This window comes from Cetorhinus maximus, chromosome 4 (genome assembly GCF_964194155.1).
Source record: "Cetorhinus maximus chromosome 4, sCetMax3.hap1.1, whole genome shotgun sequence".
Taxonomy (NCBI): domain Eukaryota; kingdom Metazoa; phylum Chordata; class Chondrichthyes; order Lamniformes; family Cetorhinidae; genus Cetorhinus; species Cetorhinus maximus.
The window spans coordinates 3568191-3591999 of NC_135882.1; the positions used below are offsets into that span (position 1 = coordinate 3568191).

The 23809-nt window shown below is 41.6% G+C and overlaps 1 protein-coding gene across 2 annotated transcripts in view; it reads left to right on the forward strand.

Annotated features, from left to right (window-relative positions):
- emc2 (ER membrane protein complex subunit 2) overlaps nt 1-23809 on the forward strand; it is a 101588-nt gene that overhangs the window by 23126 nt on the left and 54653 nt on the right. For both annotated transcript variants that reach the window (XM_078539828.1, XM_078539829.1), the window contains exons 3-5: nt 8399-8463; nt 16806-16891; nt 17229-17286. In XM_078539828.1, coding sequence (XP_078395954.1) covers nt 8399-8463; nt 16806-16891; nt 17229-17286 — 209 coding nt within the window. The remainder of the gene's footprint in view (nt 1-8398; nt 8464-16805; nt 16892-17228; nt 17287-23809) is intronic.

Genomic DNA, 23809 nt, shown 5'->3' on the forward strand with positions numbered 1-23809 from the left:
GACTAATACCTGGAATGAGCAGGTTGCCTTATGAGGAAAGGTTGGACAGGCTAGGCTTGTACTGGAGTTTAGAAGAGTAAAAGGCGACTTGATTGAAACATATAAGATCCTGAGGGAAGTTGACAAGGTAGATATGGAAAGGATGCTTCCTCTTGTGGGAGAATCTAGGATTAGGGGTCAATGTTTAAAAATAAGGGGTTGCCCATTTAAGCAGAGATGAGGAATATTTTTTTCTCTGAGGGTTGTGAGACTTTGAAATTCTGTTCCTCAAAGGGTGGTTGAGGCAGAGTCTTTGAATATCATTAAGGCAGAAGTAGATAGATTCTTGATAAGCAAGGGGGTGAAAGGTTATCAGGAGTAGGCAGGAATGTAGGGTTGAGGTTAAAATTAGATCAGCCATGATCTTTTGAATAGCGGAGCAGGCTCAAGGGGCCAAGTGGCCTATTCCTGCTCGTTGTTTGCATGTCCTTGGAAGCTGGCCTGAATCTTAAACCTAGCCTGGCTAATTTCTCGTGGCTCTGGGCTGGTTGATGCTGTAAACTGCGATTTCACATTTCCATCCACATTAACCAAAATATGGTTTCAATCTGAAAGCTTTTAACAGAGCTATAAATTTAAAATTGGTCTTGTTGAAGGCCAGTGTTCACCACGGGAGCTGGATGCCAGCTTTGCTTATTACGATTTCTGCCCCTTCTCACCATTTCGGACTGAGTGAGTCTGTTGAAGTGGAGCAGCTCAGCTTGGAGTACAAAAACATCACAGAGAGTTAATCTTGATCCACAGAAAAACGAGAAGCTTGCATTTCTGTAGCACCTTTCACAACTTTAGGACATCTCAAAGTGTTTTACAGCCAATGCAGCACTTCTCAAATGTAGTCATGTAATATGGGAAATGCAGCATCCAGTTTGCGCACAGCAAGATTCCCACAAGAGTTAGTCATATTGCTGTGGGCACGAAGCCATATATTTGCCAGTCTGGGTAAAGCTGCAGATTTCCCTTCCAAAAGGACGCTGGTAAACCAGCTCACTTTTTAACAGCAATCCTGCAGTTACATGCTCACCATTCCTGATTCATTTAATTAACTGAATTTAAATTCCCTAGATGCCGTGGTGGGATTTGAACTCATGTATCCAGATCATTAGTCCAGATTACTGGTCCAGTAACATATTCTTGCAGTTGTTGCTGTGATAGTTACTTCCTGCAAAATACTTGCAGTTTTGCCGTAGGAGTATATGTCACTCTGTGATTGCACACTTTGACCAGCTTTGCACCTTAATTTTTGACCTTTTCACTTCTTCTCATCACTTGCTGAAGTTTTCCCTCCATCACTGAAATTTCTGTTGCCCAATAAAAAGGTTGTAACAAACAAAGATTGAATTTATCCATGGATTGTCTTTCATGTGTTTTAATGCCTTCATTGAAGTGATTGCAGGCCTCAGAGGCTTCCTGAAGCCTGGTCTTAGGCTCGTTTTTTTTGTCCAGAGCTGCAATGTAGAGCTGAATTTAGATTGTGGAATCTGAGCATGCGTAATGTACCTCTGTTCCCAAAATCCATTAGCACTTATACCATCACTGGAGTGAATGGAACTTTTTCTTCAGTTTGTGGCATTTCTTGTTCAGTAGCTTTCCTTCAGATAACAAGAGGGCAAATTTCAAAAGCTTTACTGAGCTAAGATTTATATTGGGAGCTTTTTAAAAAAGTTATTGTTTGTGTGTGAGAACGAGAATGTGTATGCTTACTTCATGTGGTGGTACTTCAGTTTTCCCAAAGAAACTTGAATTCTGAAGCCAACTGAAGGGCCCAGATCTTTTTGGAGGAGGCATCTCATGACACACCCCACTAATTAGATTGTTTCCCCTCACCCTTCAGCTTAAAATGTTTTGTACCATAACTTGCCCGACGAGGGCAACAGGGCACCTGGGACTTCAGTAAACGACGGAACCAATAAATTGCAAATAATACTGCTGCTGAGAGTCCTGTTTGCTAATTTCTACAGAATTTATTAGAATCCAGTTTAAAAACTTATTTAATGTAGGAGCTTTCACTTCAGCTATAATTATCTTAAAGAATGGTCTCCTTAACTCATGAGATTTAAGGATTGAGAAAGAAACAGAGGAAAAATGAAGAAGGAAATCAGGTGAATTAGAGTGAAATCCAGTCCAGAAAGAGAAATAGAGGGGGAAAGAAAGATTGGATTAAGAGAGAAAAAGAATGACACAAAGGAACAGCAACAGACTTATTGTTACAGGATTCCTGAGATCGCTCTCATTTTCCATGCTCAATACTTGCGTTCCAATTAACTAACAGTCCCTATCTGCCCATTTTTTGTCCTCACGTGAAGCACTTTGCATTTCTCTATGCTGAATTTCATCCGCCAGCAATTTGCAAGTTTATTCAAAACCACCTGTATCCCGTAGCACATGTTGAAATGGAATTACACATCACAAAGCAGGAATCAAACTCTGGGCAGCCTTCACTTGAACCAATTGGTCTCACAGCAAGCACTCAGTGCATTTACCATCAAGGAGCCACCTCTGGTCATCTTGGAGGTTCTTGCTTTTCCTCGCATCCTACAGTTACACAGGGATGCATGGACTAGCCTGGGGAGATACAGCGAGTCACAGCTGTTCTGTTGCAAATAATACTGCTGCTGAGAATTCTGTTTGCTAATTTCTACAGAATTTATTACAATTCAGTTTAAAAGCTTATTTAACGTATCAGCTATAATTATCTTAAAGAATGGTCATGCTTTCTGCAGGCTAAGACCTATACTTATCCACCAACTCTTTTCCTTCAAACAGTCCCAATAAATTTAATAGTAACAACTTTCTTTTCATGCATTGGTAATATATTTATTGCTGTGTTTTTTAATGGATCTTGAATTGCATATTTTGTAATGGACTCTGATATTACACCCACTCTGGATTTCAGTGAGGAGACCTATAATTCCCAGGATTATGCCTGTAATTTTATCTATCAGAACTGCTTCACCAGCTCCTTGGGTTCAGTGCCCCTTTTAAATTAACACAATGTTAGGTCTCTTACCTTGTCCTCCAACTTCCCATTGAGCACAGTTGTCTGAAATGGAGCATTGCAATTGTTTGAGAACAGATAATCCCAACAATGCAACCTATGATGTAACAACAACAACTTATATTGGTATGACACCAAGCCACGTGAGATATTGGGGCAGATGACCAAAAGCTTGGTAAAAGAGTAAAACTGCTTAAAGGAGGAAAGTGAGGTAGAGAGACGGAGGGATTTAGGGAGGGAATTCCAGAGCATGGGGCCTGGGCATCTGAAGGCATGAACACTGATGGTGGAGTGATTAAAATCAGGCATGCTCAAGAGGCCAGAATTAGAGAAGCACTGATATATTAAAGGGTTGTAGGGCTGGAGGAGATTACACTGGGTGGGGTGAAGCCATGGAGGGACTTGAAAACAAGGGTGAGAGTTTTAAAAGCAAGACGTTGCCTAACTGAGAGCCAAAGTAGGTCAGCAAGCACAGGGGTGATAGGGGAACAGGACTTGGGGTGAAATAGGGCATAGATATCAGAGTCTTGGCCTCAAGCTTAGGAAGGTAGAATGTGTGAGGTCAGCCAGGGATGTATTAGCATAATCAAATCTAGAAGTAGCAGAGGCATGAATGAGTGTTTCAGCAGCAGATGAGCTGAGTGAAATCGGACAATGTGACGAAGGTGGAAATGGACAATCTTAATGATGGCACGCATATGAGGTCAGAAGTTCATCTCAGTGTCAAATGTGACACCAAGGTTATGGACAGACTGATTTAGTCTCAGACAGGGAGAGCGACGGAGTTGGTAGCTAAGAAATGGAGTTTGGAAAGGGACCGAAAACAATGGCTTCAGCCTTTCTAATATTTAATTCGAGGAAACTTCTGCTTATCTTGTATTTGATGTCAGATAAGCAGCCTGATAATTTATCAACAATGGAGGAGTTGAGAGAAGTGCTCGCCTGATAGAGCTGGGTGTTATCGGTGTACATGTGAAAACTAACTAGTTATGTTTTTGGTTGATGTTGCTGAGGGGCAGCATGTAGATGAGAAATTGGAAGGGACCAAGGATAGATCCTCTGAGGACACCAGAGGTAACAGTACACGAGCAGGAAGAGAAGTCATTGATGGTGATTCTCAGGCTGCGATTAGATAGATAAGAGCGGAACCAGGTGAGAGCAGACCCACACAGTTAGACAACAGTGGAGAGGGGCTGGAGGCAGACGGTGTGGTCAGTTGTGTCAAAGGCCACAGACAGGTTGAGAAGGATGAGGAGGGAAAGTTTATCTTTGTCACAGACACAGTCATTTGTGACTTTGATGGGAGCTGATTCGGTCCTGTGGCAGGGGCAGAAACCTGATTGGAGGGATTCAAACATGGAGTTCTGGGAAAGATGGGCATGGATTTGGGAGATGACAACACATTCAAGGACTTTGGAGAAGAAAGAGAGGTTGGAGTTGGCAGTAATTTGCAGGAACAGTGGGTCCAAGGGTTGTTTTTTTGAGGAGAGGTGTGATGACACCAGATTTAAAGGAGAGGGTAAACACCTGAAGAGAGCAAACTGTTCACAATATTGGTTAACATGGTGACCAGGAGGGGAAGTTGTTGGTCAACAGGTTAGTGAGAATAGGGTTGAGGGAGTAGGAGGTGAACCTCAGGGCTTGAGGGGAGATAGGAGAGCAACTAGAGAAAGATGTGAAACAAAAAAAAATACTTGGAAAAACTCAGCGGGTCTCGAAGAGTCACACGGACTCGAAACGTTAACTGTGTTCCTCTCCGCAAATGCTGCCAGACCTGCTGAGTTTTTCCAGGTATTTTTATTTTTGTTTTGGATTTCCAGCATCCGCAGTTTTTTGCTTTTATCTTAAAGAAAGATGCGAGTTCAGGGTTAGGACAGAGGGGAACTTTAGGGGCATTTGGTCTGGTGGGCAAGTGGAAGAACTGGGGAGCCAGTGGCAGCTAATCAGATGGTCTCAATCTTAGTGACAAAGATGTTCATGAGCTCCTTGCACTTATTGTTAGAGGTGAGGGTAGAGGAGGCAGGGGAGAGAGGTTTTAGAAGATGGTTTGCAGTGGTGCAAAGAAGCCAGGGGTTATCTTTGCATTCCAGGGTGATTCTGGGATAGTGAGCAGTTTTCCCTGATGAGGGCAGGATCTAGTAGCATTCTGTGGTCCGGCCAGATCTTGGGGTACATGGCTAAACCAATTGTCTGTCATATTCTTTCAGGTCTGCATCCTGAGACTTAAGTGAGTGGAAATGAGGGCCACACCCAGGGAATGGTCAGGCTGAAAGAGATTAATGGTTTTCTTAGGGACGTCAAAGATGGAGGCAAGGTTGTGGTTGAGCAAATCAGTCGTTGCAAAAATGTGGCAAATGAAGGGGCAACGGCTAGACGGTTTTGATTTTGAAAGTACAGTTGTCAGTGAATCGGAGAATAGATTTTTCCACGGGTGGATACAGTAGGAGGTAGGATTGGGGCGTGGAATAGGGATGTGGGTAGAAAGTAATACAAGGAAGCAATCGGTGATGGCATTATCAACAATCCCTCAACAACCACCACCAAAAACAAAACTAAAAACAGACAGTGCAGAGTTAGCACGTCAAGTCGAAGACCTGTCATTGGGCCACCAAAAAAACATCGCCCTGTTCACCCTGTCACCTATCAAGCAAGCTTGGAACTTGCTATGATCAAACTGGCTGCTGCATTTCCCACATTACAACAATAACTACACTTCAGAAGTACTTCATTGGTTCTAAAACACTTTGGGATGCTCTGAGTTCCTGAAAAGTGCTATAGAAATTCAAGGTCTTTCTTTCGCTTATATTGCAACATTCAAAGTAACTTGGTTAATTGCTGGTAAACCACTCATTCTTATAGTTTGTTCAATATACACTTTGAAGCTTTTCACTTTTTAATGTAAATTTTACGGTGTTCTGCAGTGAAGGCCTCATCTGTGTCACAACCTGCAATCACTACCCTTTCAGTTCCATTGTTTAACATTAATTTTATTGCTTTAAAGAAATATTATAAATTGAGAAAAGCATCAGGAATGATATAGTCAGTGTAAGGTGGTAATTTAACCTCTTGTGTTCAGATGATTTCCATAAACATTTGAAATTATCTTTCGTGGTTTATGATGTCCCCCTACCCAGGGTAAAGTAAAGCCTTATCATTCACTGCTAACCATCCATAATTCTATTCCTAGTGTACTTAAGTCATAATGACCAAGTGGCTGCTCCTTTTCCAAGAACTGATGATAAACAGATCAGACTGAAGGGTGAACCTGCCAGCTGAGACTTTCCACTCCCTGCTCCCCGGCTCTCGGAGCTGTGACCTTGTCTTTTCAGTAGCCTTCAAAAATTATTGACTGTCTTGAACAGTAGCAGAAACTTTCCCCTGCCTCTCACGCATTGAATTGGTTGACATCCCATCATATGTTCATCTGTCTCGGCAGAATAGTTTCACCCAACCACAGACTAACGTTGTAAGGCCTACATGGAATCTGCAGCAACAGCTGAAACACTCCTTCACATCCTCTTTACATCCCTTCCTCTTTCCATCCCTTCCTCTTTCCTTCCACCCCTCGGCCTCTCCACCCCTCGGCCGTCTCTCTTGGGCCTCATTTCTTTTAATTACCTGGGTTTTAAAAGATCATGCCTTTGACAAATGGAATAACTATCCATACCAGGGAACAGATTACTGGAATCAATAACCTGACCAGGATTGTAAATAAGAATTACCAGTCATGAGGCCCCCAGAGATTAGATGAAAGGACTTTTTTTCACTTCCTCTAAATGATACCTACTTTGTCACTAAGACCATCTGTTTAAGCATCAATCATTTCTCTGCTTCTGTGAGAACAAATTTGAATAATAATTTTTTAAATGTTCAAGTTTAAATTGTGTGTGATAGATTTAATAAGTGGCGACACCCGCATCGCACGGAAGAATAAAGGGGAAAAAAGGAAGCTTGTCTGTTTATTTTAGTATTTTCTAACATTTTATATTGATAAATATATCATTTTATGAAGAGCATTCTCCAAGTAGAGTGTATACATCTCTGAATATGTAAAGACTGTGAAATAAGATCCAGGTTTCTGTGGAAAGCATGCAACACTAGCCATTAATATCCAAACTGTACTTTGATGCAGCATCTGCAAATGATATGTTTTTAAACATTGGTTGAATTGGGGAGTAGGCAGATTAATTGACAGACAAAACAGAAGGTCTTAGGGTCCTGATACCATACCAATTGAGTCCATTATTACTATTAATTATAGCCTTTACGTATTTTGGAGTAAACCTTTTTATCTGATCTGCCATAGGAACTATGGACAGAAAGTGGGCGGGCACACATTGTATTCTTGGCTGTGGAGCATATGGGTTACACAACAGGAAAGGAGGGTTGTCAACTTAAAAATTGGTTGCAATGATTCTGTGTCTCTGTATAAGACATTTTTCTCATTACTCCGCACCCTAACCCCTGGGCTCAAGCTGTGAGAATATCATCGTTTATATATTTTTTAAGAACTATATCAGTCAGAATACTAGTCAGAAGCTGTGGAGAATGGCTATTCCCTTTTCACATTACAATACTGCTGTCTACAGAAGCTCCACAATATAAACCAGCCCACACTGCCTCTGGTGGTAAACACAATAACCGTAGTAAATTGAGTAATTTTTACACATCACTCTACCCAGCAATGATAGTGTATTGCTGTCACTTCTAATATGGCAATTATTCCAAAATGAATGTTGAATAAAAGGCCCACTGTCAAGATAAAATCTTATTGTGGAGCACCCTTGTTTTTCTACTCTATTTCAGTTAATGTTGTCTGCACAGTAGCAGTGTTGTTTGATCTGTGGCCTCTGTTAAATTATCTTTTCATATTTTAGAAATATTGCAGTGTCAAGGCAGTTGCTAAAGATTAGAGCGGGGAAATGCTTCAAAGCAAATGCAACGATTTTAGCTGCCCTGGCATGAGAAAAGAGATTATAATGTTTCTGCGTTCATAAGTTACCTGGCAAGTATTTGAGGCACACTGTTAATTCCAGACATTGATATTGTTTAAATGAATTTCTCTGTTTGCCTCTCTTTTTCTTTCTACCTTTCGCTCTCACTCTTTCTCTCCCTCCTCTTTCTCACTTTGTTTTACTCTTGTTCTTTCTCGTTTTCTCTTCTCTCATTCTCTTTTGCTGTCTCCCTTTTGCCCTCCCTCTCTTTCTTGCTCTTTCTTTCCTTTCTTTGTCTCTCTTTTGCTGTCTGAGTTTATACAGACAATAAGTGACTTTGCTAACTGTTTAAAATGTGATTAAAGCACTTGCATTTTAATTGCTATTGTAATTATTTTTTTTTCCTTGTTTAAATTTCTGCTGCATTTAGTTTGGATAATTTATGAACAAGTGATGATTGCTGCCCTCGACTGCAGTCGCGATGACTTGGCAGCGGTAAGTACCGATACCATTTAGGGACCTCATTACAGTTGTTCCTTACTGCTGTTTTAAGCTTTGAATTTAACATGTACACTGTATCATTAAATTCACTGAAATGCATTTTGTTTAAGAAACCAACAGTTGCTTTGATTCCCAGTACTTCCCACTACTTCATACCTCGACAAATTATGATTAATTTCCTTAGAGATATGACTCAGTACAAAATTTCCAGCATTTTCTGTTTTTATTTCAGGTTTCCGACATCCACAGTATTTTGCTCTTCAATAAAGGAAAGAAATAGAGAACCTCAAGCTGAGAAACTTAAAGATACTTGTAGCCCAAAAGAGACCTAAATGATCTAAATTTGTAGGCATCTGCAGATAGGGGACATATGAAAAATGCCTTTTTTCAGCTTCTCCCTCTACCTTCCCTAATTTATTTCATTAACCATTCAGGCTGTCTCTTAGGTCACTTGCCAACTACTATACCAGCCAATGAGGTGTACCTGAGAGTATTCCTAGCCCTTATTTAGTTCCTCCTGCCCACCTTCCTGCTACCTGGGTCAGTACCTTCCCCAGTAATCTGGCAGCTCAGTAGGGTGTTAGGTTTTAGGTGCAGACCAACCTCTTGACACATGGCTGGATTTACTGGCTTTAATCATGTGCGTTAGTTGTAAGCCTAGTGCTGAGCTAACTGGACATCCCTTCTGTGCTCAATTACTGACTCTATACCCATATCTTCCATCACCATGACATAGGAACATAGAACTGTAGTAGTAGGTCATTCAGCCCTTTGAGCATGCTCCACCATTCAATACAATCATGGCTGATCTGGTTGTGGTCTCAATTCCACTCCCCGTCTGCCCCCCCATAACCCTTGAATCCCTTGTCCATCAAGAATCTGTTTAAGTCTGCCTTCCTTCCTTAAGACCTCCTTAAAAGCTTTTGGCTACCTGTCCTAACGTATCCACCTTTGGTTTGATGTCAAATTGTGTTTGATAATGCCCCTGTGAAACACTTTGGGATGTTTTACTACATTAAAGGTGCTATATAAATGCAAGTTATTTTTATACAGCTACCCATTGATGCATTATCTTGCAGGAGATCATCTAGCATAAGTACTCTCTATTCATGATGAGGTATCCATAGTGTGTGTGCGAGAGATTATGGCTTGTCTCTTCAAATATATTGTGAACGAGTGGTTTAAGTGAAGTGCAAATGTCAATCTGATGGCATTAGTTGTAAATTGCAGCATTGCTGACATGACTGGTAAAGACCAAAGAATATCAGTTGTTAATGATTATTTTACAGTACGTTTAAAAAATACTAGAGACAGAAGGGAACATTTCACAACAAACATCAGTCGATCTGGAAATCCATAACAGGTCTGTCTCAAGAGAAAGGAACTCTTTGGAACTTTCTTCTTTCAGATGCTGACCAACCTGCTGTGTGGGCTCGTTTTTCTTTTTTGCTTAATTGTATTTTTTTTCAAATATCAGTTGTGTTGCTTCAAGTGCTTGAGATGCAATTCAATTATAGGACAGGAGGTTATGCTGACAAGGTGAGAAGAATTAGGTGTGAGAGGATGCTTGTGTGGGACATAAGCACAGGCACAGACCTGTTGGGCCAAATGGCCCTTATCTATGCTGTACTTGGGGTCACAGTGTCATCAGGGCACAGGAAGAGGTCATTCAGCCCATCGAGTCCATACCGGCCCCCTGCAGAGCAACACAGTCAGTGCCATTCTATTTCCTGCAGCCTGCAAGTTTATTTCTCACCTGTGCCCATCCAGTTTCCTTTTGAAATCATTCATCTCCACTCCCTTGTAGGCACTGAGTTCCAGACCCGTTACCACTCACTGCATGAAAAAGTTCATCCTCACATTCTCCCAGTATCTCTTGCTCAAAACCTTGAATTTGCATCCCTAGTCCTTGGACCATCAGGTAATGTTTTCCTTCCCCCTCATGTTCAACACGCAATTTGGGCACTTTTTATCGAAACACAGTTTTTATCCAAAACGGAAAGGTGATTTAGAAGCTCGTTGCAAACAATGCTGGCTGCCCAGAGCGCCGGACCCAGCCTGAGTGGCGTGTTTCGTAGCTGAGGGGTGTTTCTGGTTATTAAAAAGAAAGAATACAAATAACATAGGTCCTGTATATTAGTGCCTCCAGGCCAAGGATAACAATCTAACAACAGCTTTGCTGTGGATTAGTATACAAATGCTCTTTCTGTCTTTAGATTTGGACAATAAATAAGAGCGATTTTAAATTGGAAGTGAATAATGTTCGCCAAGTGGGTCAGATTTACAACATGCTTGCAGAGCGTCATGTTCTATCTATTATATATATTTTGAAATGGATCAGAATACTACTTTGTTGCGCTGCTTCAAGTTTAACAAGAAGCACCTGGGCTTTGACTGTGACACTGAAAACTGAATGTCAAGACAAAGGCACAGAAGAGAAAATTCCCTTTTCCAGGGCCGCTGACTGTTTTCACAGTAAGGAAGTTTGCACACCCCACTTCCAAACAGAAATCTAAACCTAAAACACCACATTCATTTCAATTTGGCTTATGGTATTGAATTGGTCTTAAGAGAAGCTTTGGGCAATTTGGAGAGGTTTATTATATAAATGCAAGTTACATTGGATATTTAAATATGTATATAAAAGCACAATTATCTAGGACAAGTTAAGGATGAAAACACTGAGCCAGCATTTATTGCCCATCTCTAATTGCCCCTTGAGAAGGTGGTGGTGAGCTGCCTTCTTGAATCGCTGCAGTCCATGTGGTGTAGGTACACCCACAGTGCTGTTAGGGAGGGAGTTCCAGGATTTTGACTCAGCAACAGTGAAGGAACGGCGATATATTTCCAAGTCAGGATTGTGAGTGGCTCGGAGGGGAACTTGCAGGTGGTGGTGTTCCCATCTATCTGCTGCCCTTGTCCTTCTAGGTGGTAGTGGTCGTGCGTTTGGAAGGTTCTACCTAAAGAGCCTTGGTGAGTTCCTGCAGTGCGTCTTGTAGACGGTACACACTGCTGCCACTGTACGTCGGTGGTGGAGGGAGTGAATGTTTGTGGATGTGGTGCCAATCAAGTGGGCTGCTTTGTCCTGGATGGTGTCAAGCTTCTTGAGTGTTGTTGGAGCTGCACTCATCCAGACAAGTGGAAATTATTCCATCACGTTCCTGACTTGTGCCTTGTAGATGGTGGACAGGCTTTGGGGAGTCAGGAGGTGAGTTACTCATCGCAGGATTCCTAGCCTTTGACCTGTTCTTGTAGCCACAGTATTTATATGGCTAGACCAGTTCAGTTTCTGGTCAATAGTAACCCCCTAGGATGTTGATAGTGGGGGATTCAGCGATGGTAATGCCATTCAATGTCACAGGGCAATGGTTCGATTCTCTCTTGTTGGAGATGATCATTGCCTGACTCTTGTGTGGCACAAATGTTATTTGTCAGCCCAGCCTGGATATTGTCCAGGTCTTGCTGCATTTGAACATGGACTGCTTCAGTATCTGAGGAGTCGTGAATGGTGCTGAACATTGTGCAATCATCAGTGAACATCCCCACTTCTGACCTTAGGAAGGTCATTGATGAAGCAACTAAAGATATTTGGGCCTAGGACACAACCCTGAGGAACCCCTGCAATGCTGTCCTGGAACCGAGATGATTGACCTCCAACAACGATAACCATCTTCCTTTGTGCTAGGTACAACTCCAACGAGTTTTCCTCCCTGATCCCCATTGACTTCAGTTTTGCGAGCACTCCTTGATGCCACACTCGGTCAAAAGCTGCCTTGATGTCAAGGGCAGTCACTCTTGTCCCACCTCTGGAGTTAAGCTCTTTTCTCCATGTTTGAACCAAGGCTGTAATGAGGTCAGGAGCTGAGCGACCCTGGCGGAACCCAAACTGAGCGTCAGTGCGCAGGTTATTGCTAAGCAAGTGCTGCTTGATAGCACTGTTGATGACCCCTTCCATCATTTTACTGATGACTGAGAGTAGGCTCTCCAATATTGTGCGGCACTGTATTGAATGCCTTTACTTCCAAAAGGCAATCAATACAGTGCCGCATAACAGACTTGCGAGAAAAGTTATAGTTCATGGAATAAAAGGGACAATATGAGCATGGATACAAAATTGGCTGAGTAATAGGAAACAGCAAGTAACAATTAATGGATGTTTTTCAGGCTGGAGGAAGGTTTGTAGTGGAGTTCCCCAGGGATTGGTATTGGGATCCTTGCTTTTCCTGATATATATTAATGGTCTGGGTCTTGGTGTGCAGGGGACAATTTCAAAGTTTGAGGATGATACAAAATTTGGAAGCATTGTAAACTGTGAGGAGGACAGTGTAGAACTTCAAAAGGACATAGACAAGTTGACGGAGTGGCCAGATGGGTGGTAGATGAAGTTCAATGCAGAGAAGTGTGAGGTGATGCATTTTGGTAGGAATAACATGGAGAGACTGTGCGGTGGTCACTCCTACTGATACTGTGGCAAGCAGGTTGGTGAGGATGAGATCAAGTATGTTTTTCCCTCTTGATGGCTCCCTCACCACTTGCCGCAGACTAAGTCTAGCAGCTATGTCCTTCAGGACTTGGCCAGCTCAGTCTGTAGTGGTGCTACCGAGCCACCCTTGGTGATGGACATTGAAGTCCCCCACCCAGAGTACATTCTGTGCCCTTGCCACCCTCAGCGCTTCCTCCAAGTGGTCAACATGGAGGAGCACTGATTCATCAGCTGAGACGGTGTGGTACATGGTAATTAGCAGGAGCCCAGCACATCAATACAAAAGATAAGGCTGAAACACTTGCAACAATCTTAGCCAGAAGTGCCAAGTGGATGATCCATCTCAGCCTCCTCCTGAGGTCCCCAGCATCACAGATGACAGCCTTCAGTCTGTTCAATTCACTGCATGTGAAATCAGGAAATGGCTGAAGGCACTGGATATTGCAAAGGGCCCTGACGATATTCCGGCAATAGTACTGAAGACTCGTGCCCCAGAACTTGCTGCGCCCCTAGCCAAGCTGCCCATGTTTGACCTGATGCCATGAGACTTCATGGGGTCCAGAGTTGACATTGAGGACACCCAGGGAACGTCCTCCAGACTGTATACCACTGTGCCGCCACCTTTGCTGGGTCTGTCCTGCCAAGGATGGTGGTGTCTGGGACATTGTCTGTAAGGTATGATTCCATGAGTATGACTGTCGGACTGTTGCTTGACTAGTCTGTGAGACAACGCTTCCAAAAATGCCTGAGGACTTTTAAGAGTCAACCACATTGCTGTGGGTCTGGAGTCACATGCAGACCAGACCAGGTAAGGACAGTAGATTTCCTTCCCTAAGGGACATTAGTGAACCAGGTAGGTTTTTATGACAATTGACAATGACATGGTCATCATTAAACTTTTAATTCCAGATTTTTATTGAGTTCAAGCTTCACCATCTGCCATAGTGGGATTTAAACCTGGATCCCCAGAGCATTACCCTGGGTCTCTGGATTACTAGTCTAGTGATAATACCACCTCCCTCTTGTAATTTGACCCTTTGAAGCTCATTCCATTTTACCCCGTTTAGTGCCTGACTACATTTTGAACATTTCTCATATCTTTCACTCTTCCAGCTTACCTGGTAAATTGTTCCAAATTATCATAGGAACAAAAGGAGGCCATTCAGCCCCTCGAACCTGTTCTGGCCTTCATGGCTGATTAGTACCTTAACTCCAGTTACCTGCCTTTGCTCTATATCACTTGATATTATTACCCAACAAAAATCTATCAATTTCAGGCTTGGAAGCTCCTGATGCCCCCCACTCCCCCCAGCATTGATAACCTTTTAGGCTAGTGATTTCCAGCCATCTAATACCTTTTGTGTAAAGATGTGCTTTCCTATTTCACTCCTAAACAATACCTTGAATTTTAAGATTATGACCTTGTTCTTGATTTGCCCATCAGAGGAACTAGTTTCTCTGTATTTACCATACCAAATCCTCCTAACATTTTAAGCACCTTGCTCAGATAACCTCTCAACTTTCTATGCTCTAGGGGATACTGAAATGAGGAGAAATTTCTCCACCCAGAGAGTGGTGAGCCTGTGGAATGTGTTACCACAGAAAGTAGTTGAGACCAAAACATCGTATGCTTTCAAGAAGGAGTTAGATGTAGCTCTTGGGATGAAAGAGGTCAAACGGTATGGGGAGAAAGCGGGAGCAGGCTATTGAATTGGCTGATCAGCCATGATCATAATGAATGGCGGAGCAGGCTCGAAGGGCCGAATGGCCTACTCCTGCTCCTAGTTTCTATGTTTCTATGAATGCAAGTTTAATTAATCTTTTCCCATATTTAGCCCCCTAAGCCCCAGTATGATTCTGGTGAATCTGTGCTGCACCTCCAAGTTCTTCATGTGGGAGCTTGTGAACGGTGTTCTGAAGAGGTATAGAGATTTTGTTTGGTAGAGTCCCTCTCCACAGATGCTGCCAGACTTGCTGAGTTTTTCCAGCACTTTCTATATTTATTGTTAGGTATGGGTCTATTTTTGTTAAATAGGGGTCTCAAGGGCTATAGGGCTAAGGTGGATAAATGGGGCAGAGAGCCAAATCATCTACGATCTAATGAAATGGCATAACAGGCTTGAGGGGCTGTAGGATCTACTCCTACTCTCTTTCAGGTAACAACTGCAAAATAAAGTCGGACGTTTTTGCAGTAGGATCTTGCCCATTTGACATTTCTTCAGCCTATTTCTTGTAATCGTCTTCATTACTTTATATGTTGTTAATGTTAGTTTCACTGAGTCAGATTATGAGTACTCTGTTCATTTCAACCCTGCAGGGTAGGCTGCACTAGAGCAAAAGCAAAATAATGTGGATGCTGAAAATTTGAAATAAGAACAGAAAATGCTGGAAATATTCATCAGGCCTGACAGCATCTGTGAAGAGAGAAACGGAGTTAAGGTTTCAGGTCAATGAACTTTCATCAAAGCAAACGAGTGGTTTTTGCTGGAACTGAATTAGTGCATTTTATTTCAGTAACAACTCCGACATAGTCGGCAGGTCAAGTATAACTGGGCAGGTTCATATTGAACCACACTGATGTTCAGAACCAATGCTTGTTCATTCGTTGCACAAAAACAACGCAACCTGTCTAATGTTTCTAAGTTAATGTAGCGTTGACGTGTTGCTATGAGCATGTTTGACTCTCCCAAGAAGGTCTACAAGAGCAGGGAAATCTTGCGTCCTGAATAAGGTTAATGGGAGGGGAAATGGGGCTAGTGAAATTGCTGGCTTATTCTAAACTAGAAATTCTTACAGCCAGATTTCACTCTGTTGATTTGATGTGCTACATTTTATCATAACATTTTTAGCCAGCATTATGTGTTGTATCGGTATACTGTATAGGGACAGCATGATAAAATGATGCACCTTCATCCAGAAGTATAATAAGTGTGCATTCACTTATTGTTAGGACCTTAGTTGTCCAACTGTACCTAAAAGAAAGTTACACTGTGTGCCTTTTTTAAAAAAATGGAATGTTTTTTATTTTGTTCACAAAGCACAATTACTGTTAGATTTATTTGTGAAATAAAGGCCCTCCACAGTCTATACTTTTGCAATTCTGCTTTTCTATCATAAAGTGCAGTTGATAGATTGGTGGACAGAATAAACTGGAGTAGGAATTCAGTCCTATCAAATACATCCACACTCATGGGTAAAGGTGAGCGCACAGTATATGTATGGGTTCTGTATGATACGAAGTTCTCTCGCATCAAGGACAAGTGGAAAATAAAGTGTTTTAACTATAGCATTAAATTGTACCAAAGGCCAAAACAAAACATATCATGAAGTTGTTATTTTGAAGTTACATAGTTAGGGGCTAATTTGGTCCAAGTTTTCAAGGTATAATTGGGAACATATAGGGTAGATAGTGAGAAACTATTTCTGCTGCTTGGGGAATCTAGGACTAGGGGGAAAAGTTTAAAAATTACAGTGAGACTTTTCAGGAGTGAAATGAAGGAAAACTTCTAACACAAAGGATGGTGGAAGTTTGGAACTCTCGGATATGGCAACTAATGCTAGATCGCTTGATAATTCTCAGTCTGAGGTTGGTAGGTTTTTTTGTTAACCAAAGGTATTAGGGAATAAGGCAGGTAAATGGAGTTAGGTCGCAGATCAGCAATGATCTCATTCATGGAATGGCTGAATGACCTTCTGTTGCTCGGTTAATATATGCTTGGTTTACAGAGAACAGGTGGGGTCATTTGTCACTGGTCATGCAAACACTTGAAGGTCCTTGTTATATTGTGACAGCAGTGAAAGTGTGAATGAGTGGTATGCAAAACTTACTCTTTATGGGTTACTCCATCCACAGCTGTGTCTGCATGAACTCCACAAACAATTTCCAGGCAGCCACCGGGTGAAGAGATTGACTGGAATGCAATTCGAATCCATGGAAAGGTACTTGAGAATTTGTTCATTTTGTGACTGAAGGGTAAGAGTAGGAATTATGAAAAACATATGGAAGGTATGTTTTCTAAATGTTTTCGCATGTCTTGGTGTAAAATATTTTTACCACCATCAAAATTGCTATTTGATGGGTCCATAATTGTTTTTAAACTCTTTGTAGCTGGTAATTGGCAAATGAAAGGAAAGGTGTTATGTATTTGTCATCTAGTGTGAGTTCATGTATTGACTCATGATCTGAGACTGTCACTTGGTAATTAAGAAGATTTATTGCACTTAAGCACTTGATCATGTAACAAGACAACTATCGCGTGCTTTGCTCTTCCATAAGGTATGAAGATGCCAACAAGATGTACGATGCAATTTTGCAGGAAGATGCAACAAACACAGTAAGTAAAAATGGTTTTCAATGCATTGTGGGGGAATGAGTCTCAACATGTTTAACAGCCAGTGTCAGCTGCTGAATAGATGGTTAATGGAGTCTAGAAAACACCTCTGGTATTAACTGATTCCTATTGTATTTAAACTAATGAGATGTCTTAGTGTGTGTTACTACAATGCTGGAATAGCTTAGACTATTCGAAGTTCAATTCAGCCTTCATTAATGTTTTTGCATTTTTGTTTGGCTGGTTAGTGTCAGAAGTGAGAGCTATTAATGAGGCTCCTACCCAAAGCCTGACCCACCCACAAGAACAGTCAACACCATTAACGGAGATGTCTATGGTGAAAGTGCCTCACCACCTGGGCTAAGGACATGGGGTTAGGAGCAAGATTCATTTATGTGATTCATTTTGGGGTTTAATGGAAACTGGTTTACTATACAACTACTCCAAAAAAATTAAAATACGTTGTTTCCTTCTTTATTCTTAACAAATGGCACAAAGTCTATTCCTAACCACAACACCTTGGAAGTCAGGAGCCTTTACTTTTGGTCTCATGTTCACATTGTGGTCGGGTCAAAGCCACTGGGAAAATATAAAGATACTGACTGTAGCATGAATAAGGGATTGTTTCTCCCTTCCCATTTCAAGGGATTACAATAATCCAAGGTTGCTGGTTCAAATAGTGCTTGCATGATGCTGAGCCTGTTCAGTTATCACTTTAAAGTGAGTAAAATTCTGCTCACTGGGGTTAATTTGAGTAAGAGAAGGTAGGACATTCATGTTGCTTGCAAGTGAACAGTTCATTTTTTTAAGTCATCGTCTGAGCCTAGTGATTGGTGAGGGGCAGGAAGGGATTGAACTTTACGTTCTCGGATTAGCTTGCTTACCTGTCGGGTTTGCGGAGTGCAGGCTGATTAAATAGATGCGAAGAGATGAAGAGATCAAACCAACTGCCAAATAAAACAGAGTACTTCAGAAGTGGCATGAAACGCATGTTATGGGCCAGGAATTATATGAAGACAGATTACCTCCTGGTATTCTTTCTGACCTGCAGTTGGGCAACATATAATAGTGTGTCAGCTACCTTGTGGATGTGCAGCAGACAAAATGTCCCCTTATTCATTCAATCTTGTCATTTTAATCTGTAAAATCACCGTCTCTTGTTTTTGTGGATGCCTCAGTATGCAGTTAGGTTCAGATTTGTTTAATAAATTATTAAGTGTTGTAAATTTTTCAGACGTTAGGTACCTGCTGGTAATCATTTCCATCAGGGCCATGAAGCCGTAATAGGAGAATGACATACTGCACGATTTTAAACAGAGACCTTTTGCCTCGTTTGCTTTGGCATAGTGAGAAATTTGTAATGGTTTCTTCTGATGAGTCAGTTTGCCAGTACATGGTGTTGCCTCGGAATATTAAGTTTCCGTGTTGGCAGCTGCTGCAAGGTAAACAGACAGATTCGAGGGGGGAAAGATCTGTGCTTCAGGAAACGAGGAAAATGCCACTAATAAAAGCCATTTGCAGACTGCAATCCCTTGATTATATTTTGGCAAGTCTTTTGCCAAAAAAAAGCCCTTTTAACAAAAGGTCCGATAGTTTACTCTGTGTCAGTAAATGTGTTACTGCATCTAGTTGTGTATCTACTTTTTGGGATTCAACACATTTTAATCTCACTGGAGAGCAGTGGGCCTGTTAGAAACTCCCAGTTGGTGCAAAATGTTCTTTTTTAATGCGGTTTTAGACACAACAGAGTCATTTTATACAGGCTGTTAATGAGACTAGTAACCTTGAGTTGGGGGCAACGCCATTTCTTTCACTGAGAACTTTGAAGCATTGACTTTTTTTTTAAGTGGCAAGTCCTTAGCTTGCTTCAACTTTTAAGTTGCCTTTCTTGGCTGTGCCAGTGTAATGATGTAAATAAAAAGAGAAGGTCTGTTTCTGATGATGGCAATATTTCTGTAGCTTAGGATTAGCTCAAGAAATAATATTTTGGTGCAAGTCATGGAACAAGTTATAAAAACAGAAAATGTTGGAAATACTCAGCAGGTCTGGAGAGTGAAACAGAGTTAACGTTTCAGGTCAGTGAGTTTTCATCAGAACTAGGAAATGTTGGAGATATAACAGGCTTTAAGCAATTGAAAAGGGGGAGGGTAAGAAAAGAACGAAAGGGAATGTCTGTGATAGACTGGAAGGCAGGAGAGATTAAATGACAAGAGGATTGATGGTGCAAGACCAAAGCAAGTAGTAATGGGAACAAGGTAAAGGAGACAAACGGAAATCCATCAGAATGTGTTGTCATAAGTGCAGCTTCTTTGAGAGAAATGGCTGACTTAGAACTGACAGTTGCCAAAACTCTCCTCCATTGGGATTTTTCTCACCTCCTGTCTGGGCCTGTTATAGGGTAATTGATCGAGATTGATCACTATGATTAGTCAACAACTCCATTATTGTTGTATCATGTGACTATTGCAATGGTAGAGGTGAACTAGATGGATCTTGGACTATTGTTACCTAGTAATTCCTATCTTCCTGTACATGCAATTTGTTGTGGCAAAGAGTTTTAGAGGTCTGAGAGCTGATTTCCATGTCTCTCAGGCTGATGTGAAGTTTGTCCCCTTCGCCGTGCTGCCTGTTTCCCCTTATAGTTTCTCTGTGCACACCATGGGATCTATGTGGCCCCTTCCTTTCTATGTTAAAGGTTTTGGAAGTGGCAATGAACTGCAGAGCTCTAGTCCCTGAAGTTAGAGAAATACCTCCCTGGCAGAAAGTGTTCAAGCTGCTGGTGATTTAATTGCTGGCATTCTCAACAACGAAAAGAAATTGTTCAACCCATATCGCCACTGAAAGATTGTTCATTCCTTGCACTTGTCTCGAGCTCCATCTGTTGAGTGCACCTGATCTCCGTTGACAAGGTATCCCCTGACAATTCAGCATCTTTTGCACACTGCTGTACTGCACAACATTTTGATGTCCAATGCTCCCTCTAATTTCCATTTACTGTATGCGGCTGGCCCCTTGCACTGTCCAGTTTCTTTAAGGGTGGTGCATACCTGTGTATGCATCTATCTTAAAGTGACCATTGGTTGTTTGCAGCCTGTTTGTTCCCTGCACGACGCTTTCCTGATTGCTGTATGGCCACACACCCATGCAGCTCAGAGGGCGTGCGAGTCTCTCAAGGGCAAACATCCTTTCAGCATCCACCCTGTCAAGCTCCCTCAGAATCTTATATCTTTTAATGAGATCACCTTTCATCCTTCTAAACTCCACTGGATATAGGCCCAACCTTTCTTCATAAGATAAACCCTTCATCTTGGAATCAATCGAGTGAACCTTCTTTGCACTGCTTCTAATGCAATTATGTCCTTTCTTAAATAAGGAGACCAAAACTGTACACAGTACTCTAGGTGTGGTCTCTCCAACACCCTGTACAACTGTAGCAAAACTTCCCTAATTTTATATTCCATTCCCTTTGCAATAAACGACAACATTCCATTTGCCTTCCTAATCACTTGCTTTACCTGCATACGAACTTTCTGTGATTCATGTACCAGGACACCCAGATCCCTTTGTGCAGGAGAGCTCTGCAATCTCTCTCTATTTAAATAACATACTGCTTTTCTATTCTTCCTACCAAAATGGACAAGTTCACATTTTCCCACATTATACTCCATCTGCCAGATTTTTCCCAATCACTTAATCTGTCTATATTCCTTTTCAGACTCCTTATGCCCTCTTCACAACCTACTCTCCTAATTATCTTTGTGTCATCAGCAAATTTAACAACCATACATTTCGCTGCCTTCATCTAAGTCATTGATATAGATTGTAAATGGTTGAGGCTTCAGCACTGAGCCCCGTGGCACTGCACTTGTTTCATCTTGCCAACCTGAAACTGACCCATTTACGCTTACCCTATGTTTCCTGTTAGCTAACTAATCCTCTATCCATGCTAATATGTTACCCCCTACACCATGAGCTCCTATTTTGTGTAGTAACCTTTGATGAGGCACCTTGACACATGTTTTCTGGAAATCCAAGTATATCACACCTACAGATTCCCTTTTATCCAAGTTGCTTGTTGCTTCCTCAAATGTCTCTGGAAAGACTGCACGGTGGTTCTTTGCTACGTCAGTCTGGGATCTATTGAGTCCCTCCATGCAAGCAGTGTTCCCTTTAAGATGCTTGCAGGCACGACTGCCCATCAGCCTTAAAAGGACTGGGCAGTGTCACACTGCAAACAGAAATTAGAGGGAACATTGAGTATTGTCGTGCGATGTAAGAGTGTGAAGGATACTGAATTGGTACCAGTACCACGAAAGAGAATCTCTAATCATCCAACCCTACGAGGGGAAGGCCAGTTTCTTGTCATCTACAAATATTCCAAACCGGGGTTGCCTTATGGTTGCCCCCTTGGCAACATAAAACGGTTGCCAGCTACCTTGTTTATCCTCAGAGTGCAGACAATACAGCATGGAGGATGGCTTTGTTGGTAGAAAATGTTCAGCTCTGTTTGTTCTATTTCCGTCTCTTGGATGTCTTTGTGTTGAACAGGGCTTGTCTGGACTCAAACTATACTCGTGTGCTGTGTTGAGGATTTCATAGCATTTCAAGGGACAAGCGAGGCAGCCTGAATCTCCGTCCGTTGGATAGGACAATGCTGCGGCTGCTGAAGCATTCTTGAAACAGGAATCTATTGATAGTTTTTGTAATGCTGCCACATGGATTAACCCTCATATGTTTACTTAGCACTTTTGGTCATTTTAGAGAACCATGAGTGATAATGCCTTTGCTACCTAATAAAAGTTTACTGCTTCTATCCCTAGGTAATAAAAAGATCAGTCTTCAGTAGTGTGTAGAGGATGTTGAATGAGAAGAATGATCTAGGCTTGTATTGTAGAGTCACCTTTCTCCTTCAAAAAGATTCTTGCTCCATACACCATGCTCATTGTCTGCTTTTCCCCTGGGCCTTGCAGAAGCACTTGCATGTGTAATTCGCTATGTGCAGGGCTTTTATACAGCACAACTACATAACAGCAGTGAGCACTTCCACTTCCTTCATTTTCTGCAATGCTGTGCTTCTGTTGTCATTTATTTCTACCCAAAGAAATCGGGGAAAAAAGTAAATCTAAATTGTTTAGGTCTTTGATTTATTTTCATGTTGCAAGGAAATCTCCTATTTCATTGTTCAGGGTGTTGTTGGACAGTATGTTGTTCTGTAATAGTGTTCGTGGCCTGTAATGGGATCAGGGCAAAGGTTTAAAGTGACTGTCGAACGCCATTTTTATTAATTCGGTGTAGCAGAATTTTTACTGGAACTTTAGGGATTGAATTCCACGGCCATCCATTGTTTTGTGAAAACTAAATGAACAACCTTTATTAATGTATATACTGTACCTTAATAGATATTTAAATTTTACCCCTGAGCCCAGCAAGGGGTATACAAAATGTATAAGTTTGAGGCAGATTTCTGACACGTCGCAGTACTAGGGAGGTGGTTTGAAGTTTGGCTGCATTTAGTCATCCTTTTGTCCTAACTCCCCACAGGTGACACCGTAGGAGATCAAACCACTAGTCGAAAAAAATCCAAAAGCACCAAAGCCTTGGATGAAAATTTAGACTTTTTTTACTCCCTAAACCCATTGGTTTCTTACTGGAGTACTGGTTCCACAGGGATTGGTTGACTATCCTACCAGTTAATGGACAACACAATCCTGTCCTCAGTCTTCTGCGACCACCCTTCCAGCACAGGTGGTAAGGCAGTGACTGATTCTCTCCTTCCTGAACTGGTTGTGCATCAGCCGTAATCACCCAGCCAACATCAGGACTGACCAGATGGGCTGCAGTGGTCTTTTTTGGTCATGTACATTCTTAATGCCCTACCAGCAGCCTATAAACAGTTCAGCTTTACCAGCGCAGAGCAGGACTTGAGCCTTTATTGGTCCTGCTAGGTTAGCTACTCAGCTGGTTAAACTTGCTGAACTACTGGGGGAACCTTTGAAGGCGATGAAAGTGCCTTTGAATGGTGAATGTGAAAGATCCAGATAATGTGGAAGATAATTATCAATCATTTCTGCACTAGAAACTTATTTTCAATATCTTGCATAGTTAAATATGTTTTGCAATATTGAAAAAAATAATAAAAGACACATGTTTTTCCTTGGCAAATATATTCATCTCTCATACACTGGAATGGAATGAGATGTAAAAACTGATAACATTTGTTATATTAAATGGATATTTGCAATATTTTAGAAATTAATATTTGTCTAGACTTCTTGGAATAGAAATGCAATGGGCATATCTCCACAGAAAAGTAAAGCCATTGTGTTTTCTTGCAAATAGCTAAAACGCCAACAAATGTGTGGAAAAAAAAAAGTTCTTAAAATTTCAAGAGTTCAGTGTGCTAGTGGTCGTTTGCAAACTGCAGGGATCTCTGGCTGGCTGGCTGGTAAAGTAAAGGTTGCCAGCTTCAAAATGTATAAATGTAGGTAACATTACTGGGGAAACACAACTTGATGCCACACCAAGG